Source organism: Opisthorchis viverrini (assembly GCF_000715545.1).
Source record: "Opisthorchis viverrini unplaced genomic scaffold opera_v5_232, whole genome shotgun sequence".
In the NCBI taxonomy this organism is placed as follows: domain Eukaryota; kingdom Metazoa; phylum Platyhelminthes; class Trematoda; order Opisthorchiida; family Opisthorchiidae; genus Opisthorchis; species Opisthorchis viverrini.
The window spans coordinates 412,325-421,061 of record NW_008751891.1 but is presented as its reverse complement, the minus strand read 5'-3'; the positions used below and the strand labels follow the sequence as shown (position 1 = coordinate 421,061).

At 45.4% G+C, this 8,737-nt stretch overlaps 2 protein-coding genes across 2 annotated transcripts in view; one reads left to right on the top strand and one right to left on the bottom strand.

Annotated features, from left to right (window-relative positions):
- Positions 1-4,037, bottom strand: part of T265_08756 (hypothetical protein) — a gene marked incomplete at both ends in the record, with an annotated part of 11,258 nt that extends 7,221 nt beyond the window's left edge. Inside the window, one exon of the mRNA XM_009174645.1 lies at positions 3,912-4,037. Within this exon, the coding sequence (XP_009172909.1) occupies positions 3,912-4,037 (126 nt within the window). The remainder of the gene's footprint in view (positions 1-3,911) is intronic.
- T265_14657 (hypothetical protein) overlaps positions 1-8,737 on the top strand; it is a gene marked incomplete at both ends in the record, with an annotated part of 81,444 nt that overhangs the window by 71,733 nt on the left and 974 nt on the right. The window contains 4 exon segments of the mRNA XM_009174653.1: positions 580-915; positions 995-1,313; positions 3,941-4,025; positions 7,229-7,449. Of these exon segments, the coding sequence (XP_009172917.1) occupies positions 580-915; positions 995-1,313; positions 3,941-4,025; positions 7,229-7,449 (961 nt within the window).

The window sequence follows — 8,737 nt, the reverse complement described above, 5'->3', positions numbered from 1 at the left end:
AGGCGTTAAAAAGCACAAAATCGTTCGTCTTCTGGTCAGACACTTTGCAAACGCACAGTATGATGAAATTAAATGTCTTGTTATATGCATCATGTCTTGAAAGCAGTGGAAGACAAGGTCTTGTCTGACTGTTCTTCAAGCGTCTGAGCTGCAAAACGGTTCAGTGAAGATTTCTCGATTTGTATGGTACTGTTATTTTGTGGAGGAAAATGTTGGTAGCTCAGGTAGCGTAGATAGTCGTTGGCTTGTTTGCACAACCACTAATTTACCACTACGCACCACTACGCTCCCCAATAATGCACTGATGTCACCTCGATTGGTGGTGAAACTTTTGCAATCAGCGAACGAGCCAACAACGAGCATATTACATAGTAATGCAATATACAGTATGATGCATGGCCAAGGGGTTCCGAAACTATTGTCAAAATTAGTTTTATGGCTTGCCTGAGATTCCAGAGCAATCAGGCGCTTCCTCAATTGTTACTGTTTGTTCAGTCGTACTTCAGACGGTATGTATTAAGCATGCTTGTTCTCCCGAAAGGAGTACTAACTGAACTGTTCTGTGTTTCTTCGTTCCAGGCTTTCACGATCCCAAAGGGACGTTTCTTTCCTGACAGCTCAGCATTTAGTGCGGATTCTGTCTCTGTGCAGCAGTCATCCTCAGTGCAACCGTCGGCTAACTCGAACAACACGGAAAGTGTAGATTCATCACCACCTCTCCTCCGTTCATCCAGACGAAGCGGCAGAGAATACTCGGCAGCCAGATGGCGCTGGGCCACCCTTTGTCACGTAATCCAACACCTGCGGCGGTTAGTTTCCTTCGAACAGCGAAACGAGGTGACCTATCAATGCGTTGCAATATGCTTCGGACCTGTTCTCTTCGCTGATTCACTCCAAGTGGACAAATTAAATTACGTACGTGGTTTCTCCGTACACCATCATGCATTTTCCAGTTAGGCAACTTGTTCATTCGTTTCATCTGTTCTTATTTTAGATTCTGGAGTGTATTCTTCGACATTGGTCCTGGTTAATAGACGGACTTCCAACGAATGACGCAAATTCTTCGAGTTTGCCGAAGCGGTCACCTCGACTCGAGGACTCTGTGCTCGCAGAAACGGTGAGGTACCTACAGCATTTTGATGATCAAAAATCGACGATGGATCGGTTGTCCGTGTCCGAACGACTCAGTGACTCACTCACTGTGACCAGATTTGGACGTGAGAACACCGAGGCCAGCGATTACCGGAATTCCTCTGCACTGGGTACGGATTATCGTCGGTCGACCCGTATCAATTCCGCAAACGCTATAGAAGGTAAGCGTTTGTCAGCTGGTCTCCTCCCTGGTCAGGTTGCGTTAACTCGAACATCAAACATACGGTCTAACGAGTTTTATAATAACTGGCGCACATGACAGACGAACATGGATGGAGCGCACACTCAAAAGAAACCTCTGGCTCTGTATCTGCTGCAGTCCGTTCCCTCTCGTGTAAACATCCCTACGTCCTCGGTTTTCCGTCTGTGGACCCGACACTGAACCAAAATCGGGATACTAATTGTTGTACAACCATTTCCCATTTTGGGTAGAGTTTCGTCTCTTCCCGCTGTCCTCGAGGCCCAATACCTACTTATGCTTGAACTTAGCAGCCTGACAAGATTGTCTAAAGAACGGTTGAATGGTCAATCGTTTCCGGGTGTAGAGCATAAACTTCACAGTACCGCCACTTGATCAGATCCGAGCTTACAAAAGATTCGAGAAGAGGCTGTGTTTGACAACCGGCGTCCCAGAAGCATCAACCGGGTGTAGCGGTACCACCCGTCTGCTAAACCGTTGCCAGCTAGTTGTTGAGAGCAATGATCCACGACAGATGAACTAAATTAACCGGATGGATAACGCAGCTTAGGCGAGGTGACTCAGTGGTTAGAGCGCGAATTCACTAACTGGAAGATTCGTGGTACGAACCTTACCTCTGCATCTCGACTTCTCCTGTCTAGGTTTTGGCAACCTGTCAGTATCCCAGCCCTCGTGCTTCCTCCGGGTGGCAGCTAGACATCGATTATCTCTTATCTTTACGTCATACATCAGAAGACTTCTGTCTCATAAAGCCCTATTCTTAGGGTGAAAATGGCCGAAAAGCATGAGTTGATCCTGAGTTGGGAATCCTCAGCGTCTGAGCGGTGCTATATCTTGTCAAAGTGCGAGTTGATCACTCCTGGCAGAACGGCCAATTGTTCAAACTAGTAGCCGGGAGGTCGCTGATTCGAGACTCTCTGGAGTCTCGTGAGATGTGCACTGCTGCTGATGCCCAATGGGGATGAAACAGCTGTACACTGCTTCTTGGATTTTCAGTATAAACTGGATCCATTTAAAGGACTGAATCTCTTCACGCCACCAACAATTTATAAGTTGATCATCAAAGGCATCGACAGGTGGATGTTACTTCTGGGACGATGCTCACCAGTGAATATCTCCGACAGACATGGCGCGACCACGCAGCTGTCATACTGTATATCGCCTTCGGCGTAAGGCTGCCTCATTGCCTCTGTAATGAAACGTTTTACGACTCACGTACACGTGTTCATGGACAACCATTAAACATCTTGTCAGGAAGCTAGTTACTCAAATGTCGAATACAATATACATCTAAACGAAGCTGCCAAAGTATGCACCACCAATTCTATTTCGTATTTGAATTGGACACTGCTGGTTGCTTTACCCAGTCAGCCAGCAACCAGTGCTGCGAGATCAGTTAATTCCCACAAAACTTAGTCTTACAATCTTGGAATTCTCCCAGTCCACCTTTTGTGCACATTTTCCCCGTTAGCAACAACACCAAAATCGTTTGGCTGTAGAGTGCTCCTCTGTTTTCTGGTAACTCCGATAAAGCACGAGTGCTCCTGCCAGATTGTCCAGTTGTACTCGTCACAGTTTATCGGAAAGCCGTTTTGCAAAACCGCAAAAAGTTGAGGGAAAGAGTATGGTGCTAGCCTACTGTTGGCATTCCATGGGGTCTATACTGAAGTCAACTGGCGGCCACATCTCACAGTGCCTCTGACCATTCATCGAGAGTCACGTGAACTTCATCCTGAAAGGCGTATCGCACTGACAGTACGCTGTCTCTATCCGTGTTAAACATTTGGTTGAATAACATACTTAGCCCGCACCTGAACGTCCGAAATGTCTCGAGCTCTTTGCCGCTGATCATCTTCACCTTTTGAATTGGACACTTCCACTTTAGACTAGTCTTCCCATGTGCACCACTTGAAGGGTGCATAATTTGCATCACAGACGCGCTCGATATAATGGAACGGGCTACTCTTTTCTGCTGTACCTGATTAGGGTTTGTTGTTCCCGTGTGAAGAAATTTACTTCGAACCAACTGTGGAGTTTTGTAACGTGTGAAATGTATACCATGTTGATGTGCTCTCCACAAGCTTGATTGGTTGAAGATGGGTTTGAAGATGATAGAAGAATTGGACCTCATCATGTGATTTACGTGAGCTGTGAACGTACCTGTGTTCATCCGGAGAGGGCACGTGACCCGCACCCCGTTATGTTCCACATGGTGTTCACTCATCAAAACAAGACTCGTTCACTCAATTACTGTTGTCGTTCTTTAGGTTGGAATGATAGTTACCACAATTCGTTGTCTATCAGGGACATAAACTGGATAAAGAAAAATGTTCTTCATTCGCCCCCAAACCTTGTGAGAGTTTCATCTTTCGGAAATTTAAGAGATGTTCGTGCTTGCTCGGTTTTGCCAACTTCCGGATTTTCACTGAATAGCGATGGCTCACGGTTCTTGAATCTCTCGACATAGGTAGCTATTTACAGGCACCGAAGATACTAATCCACTGGTACTTTGTTGCATATGGCATGCATCATGCTATATTCTTGAAGCGTATCTGCTTACCGGTATCTCGCTCACTTCTTTCGTTACAGATGTCCAAGACTGCGTGAGATCGATTTTGTCGCGTGCTCTTAAATCCAACCGGCAGCATTCTGCTCCTGATAGTGCCACGGAAGTGTAAGTGGTCATTTTTTCTCTTTTAACGATCTTTTTGGCATCATGACTTGCAGAAATAAAATTCAACCCTAACGTACTACTCATGAGTAGGTATGCTGTGATACGTGTTTGTCTACGCTCGTCCTATAGACTTGGTTAGCGTTTCGTGTGAATTATCGATTCATTGCTCGATTGTTCCAGTCTATCGGACTCTGCTGTCCAACTTCCATAATCTTCCCTTCTGACTGCTTTTCCATAGACATTCGTCGTAGGTAAGCATGAATGAGTATTGTGTTTTACCGCTATTTTGTTTTTGAAGAGTCTCGTGTGTATGTGCACGCATTACAGTGATGACGATAGTTTGGCTTGATCTCATGCAAGCACTCGGCCGCCTCGCGGTAAACTCTGTCTCACATCACCTCAAACTAGCTTACTGCAAAACAAACCCTATTTATAAAACACAACTCCGCTCGTCGCTACATCGTTCTCGAGGTTTCTCATGGTTTGTTTGGCTGAAAAAGTTCCCTGTTTTAAAGGTGATCCTGTCCGAAGTGAGACAACAAGGTGAGTCAGGAGTTTTCGGTCTCAGGAACCGAATTGTCTAAGAACTTTTAAAAGCAGTCTCTAGGAATTACATGCGGTGGTGTGGGGGAATGACCCTAGTCGTTTTGGTCATCATCACTGCCCCGTAAGACAAGATGAGAAATTTTCTTTACTTGCCGTTTATGACAATTTTTCATGTGAGCGTTTTCAAAGAGGTAGTACAAATGCCTACGAATATGCGTAGAAAAAACATAGCATTTTGAAATCTGCGCGCATGCACCTGAATGCATGGACCCCAATCAGCTCATATACACACAGCACCTTCAGGGTCTCATGCATGGAAGACCAGGATGAAGTCTTGAATCGAGTCAGCCACGTAGTATCCACATACAGAGGTTCCGGTCTTCAACAGCTTGTCATTTTTGTTGGTGGCCACAGTTTTGTGGTCTCCTAATGCCCCAACATGGCGACATTCGTCGTAGGTAAGCATGAATGAGTATTGTGTTTTACCGCTATTTTGTTTTTGAAGAGTCTCGTGTGTATGTGCACGCATTACAATGATGACAATAGTTTGGCTTGATCTCATGCAAGCTCTCGGTCGCCTCTCGGTAGACTCTCTCTCACATCACCTCAAACTAGCTTACTTCAAAGCAAACTCTATTTATAAAACACAACTCCGCTCGTCGCTGAATCGTTCTCGAGGTTTCTCATGGTCTGTTTGGCTGGAAAAGTTCCCTGTTTTAAGGGTGATCCTGTCCGAAGTGAGACAACAAGGTGAGTCAGGAGTTTTCGGTCTCAGGAACCGAATTGTCTAAGAACTTTTAAAAGCAGTCTCTAGGAATTACATGCGGTGGTGTGGGGGAATGACCCTAGTCGTTTTGGTCATCATCACTGCCCCATAAGACAAGATGAGAAATTTTCTTTAGTTGCCGTTTATGACAATTTTTCATGTGAGCGTTTTCAAAGAGGTAGTACAAATGCCTACGAATATGCGTAGAAAAAACATGGCATTTTGAAATCTGCGCGCATGCACCTGAATGCATGGACCCCAATCAGCTCATATACACACAGCACCTTCAGGGTCTCATGCATGGAAGACCAGGATGAAGTCTTGAATCGAGTCAGCCACGTAGTATCCACATACAGAGGTTCCGGTCTTCAACAGCTTGTCATTTTTGTTGGTGGCCACAGTTTTGTGGTCTCCTAATACCCCAACATGGCACCTTCGAGAATTAGGAATCTCATCGTCCAGCTGTAACACCGCTTCGGTGTCCAGCTACCATGCCACCCAAAGGTTGCATGAGGGCTGGGATACTGCCAGGTTGCCCAAGTCGAGAGGCAGAGGTCGAGTTCGAACCACGGACCTTCCTGTCAGTAAATTCGCGCTATAAACACTTGGTCCGTCTCGCCTCCCAACGCCCCATGGTATTGCTCTCTCGTGACCTGCTCCATTCGTAGCACTTCCCCATCAAACTCCAGTGTAAACAAATGTCTCTGGCATATAATCTCGTTCATTTCTAGCGTTCGCTAGTACCTGGGCATCGTGTATCCGGGAGATTTTTGGATATCCGGGAGATTTTTAGAGCCAACTGATTCTCCCAAAGTAAAAAGCAAATAAAGACCGTTTGAAGGCAGTGGATTTGGTCGTGCAGGATAGTGTGGGAAGGTGGTTACAAGGTCTGGTGCGTCGTTTAACCTTGGTTTCCATGAGAAAATTACCGGATACATTATCAGAGACGAACAGCATTCTAATACAACATTTGATGACAGTACGCATTCCACAAAAATCGCGATTGAGTGATCTGATGACACAGAGAAAAATGTGTAAGGTAGACAGACTACTGACAGAAACCCGGTGGCCCGATCTTCGGAAATGCGTCTCCTACAAGATTATATCAAGACAGATCGGAAAATAACTGAACTTCGAGGTATTCAGTGCATCTTACTTGTGCCAAGGGACAACCGTTGATAGAGATTGGTATTAGTAGTTTTAATCGATCCAGAGGTTGGCCAAATCGCACTTGCCTGCATTCAAATTGGGGAAAATACTTTGGGATCAAAAGCAACTGCCATGGATATTCTTCATCGACAACGTAGGATCAAAACAGGCTTCCCGTCGAGGACATTGTCAGAATTTTCGGTTACAACCGGTGAATCGCTGGGAGTTAGTTCAAAGAGCAGGTAATTCATTTTATGAGAGCCTATATTTCGCACAGTGTTAGTTCTCAGTGGTAGACAAACTAAATTGTCTGAATGAAGATTTACCGGATCGACTGAAATCGCCGCAGACTAAGAACAGGCACGCGGTTTCCACAGGAGTCCAGTATTCCCAGAAGAGCTTTGCAAAATATGCTTGTGGACACCGGGGAAATGTGTACTTTCTCTAGAAGAATGGACCTGTAGTTTCTGGAGGACTTCGGTTTTAGTGCTATGGTGAGACAGTTCCTGTGCAGTGGACCGTATGTGCAGTTGATTTTCCCGTTTGAATTCTAGCCCCGACCCACGCAGATGAGTACACCACCTTCGGTTTTCTCGGCTTTCCAGTCTTGATAGGATCGCATGTGCAGAAATTCCCCAAGGAGAAGACGATCGTCCAGTATGCAGTGGCAAAACTCTCATTGTAGATTTACTACTCACGGTTGGCTTACTACCAAGTTCATCTCCACGTGATCATCATTCAGCTGTAGCACCCTTCCGGTGCCTAGCTGCCATGCCACCCGAAGGAAGCACGAGGGCTGGGATACTGCCAGGTTGCCCAAGCCTAGACAGGGGAAGTCGAGAGGCGGAGGTCGGATTCGAACCACGGACCTTCCGGTCAGTAAATTAGCGCTCTCGTCTCAACGTAACATCACATCTTCGGTTGTGGCAACATTTCAGCGCATAGCTACCAGCCCAATCATGGGTTTAGTATGATCAACTTGTTCGTACGCGAACGGGGACTTCACCTTCATACGGAAGCAATATCGAACTCATTCTGTCAGTTTGTAGACTCTGTTGCTGCTTTCTCAATTTGACACCACACGGTTGCTTCATGGATGTGATCTTTCGGTGTGGTCAGTTATGACAATGGACCGACAACCGAATGTAGATATCCCCTCACCCTAACAGTAGTTCAAAGAGTTCATCATAAAGGAATCCAGACAGTTGAGATCTCTCTGTGGAGGGACCAAATGCCTTTGTTTCGCGTGGCTTATGATCTGAGTTGTGGACAGTTTCTGACCTGGACTGTGCTGTCACTGAGACACAATAACAACCTAGATTTTTGGTCTCAGTTGAAAAATTCTTCAGAATGGTTTGGCAGGAATCCTCATATGGCCTGATAGAAAACTCCAGATAAATTTATGTGAAGTTAGTGTACCGGTGTAACGGTGATGCTACTGATGGGGGAGCTATGCGAGTAGTCTGTTTTCTTCTTGTAAAATCGCTTTGCGTTTCTTGAAAAAGGAGGTTTGTTGCGGAATTTGTGGAGTCGCCTTTGCTTGGAGTTGAGCAACGGTCATTCAATATCCAGGAAAGTTCAGGAAGACGCGTTCAAGAGAAGATGGATGTTCCGTTTTTGTAAAGAAGATGCATATGAGAGTTTTGCTTCCCTGTCCAATGGTCTGTAACTGTTCAGTTGGCATTTTCTAACAAATAATTCCGCAGCGAAGGCCTTCTTCTTTTCACTTGTAGTAATATGAAACTGACGCTAAGATCAAAATTGAAAATTGATACGTTGAAATTAACATATGGTCTTAAGGCTGCATACCGATGGCTTGGAAAGATATTAATTGTGAAAAGAAGAGGGGCTTCGCTGCGCAGTTGTTTACTGGGAAACGCCAACTGAACGGTTACAGAGAAGCAGAACCCTCATATGCATCTTGTTTATAAAAACTGAACATCCGTCTTCTCCTTGAGCGTGTCTTCTCAAAATTCCCCGGATATTTGTTGGCCACCAAAACCAGCTTGAAAGTTCATTTGAAACCAGGGCTATGTGCTCAAACGGGACACAGACTATATTGCTCCTTTTCATGTCAGCGGAACTATTCCAGTAAGTCCACTGTGAAGAAGCAGTGCCTATCCTTGCTCCTGTTTGGACTTAAACTCCCAAATCTGATATATGAATCTGTGAGAATGATATCGGAGTCCACCGGTTCGCTTGTGTTGTTCGGATTAGGCAGGATAATTGCACCGAGGGAATAATGTATGTG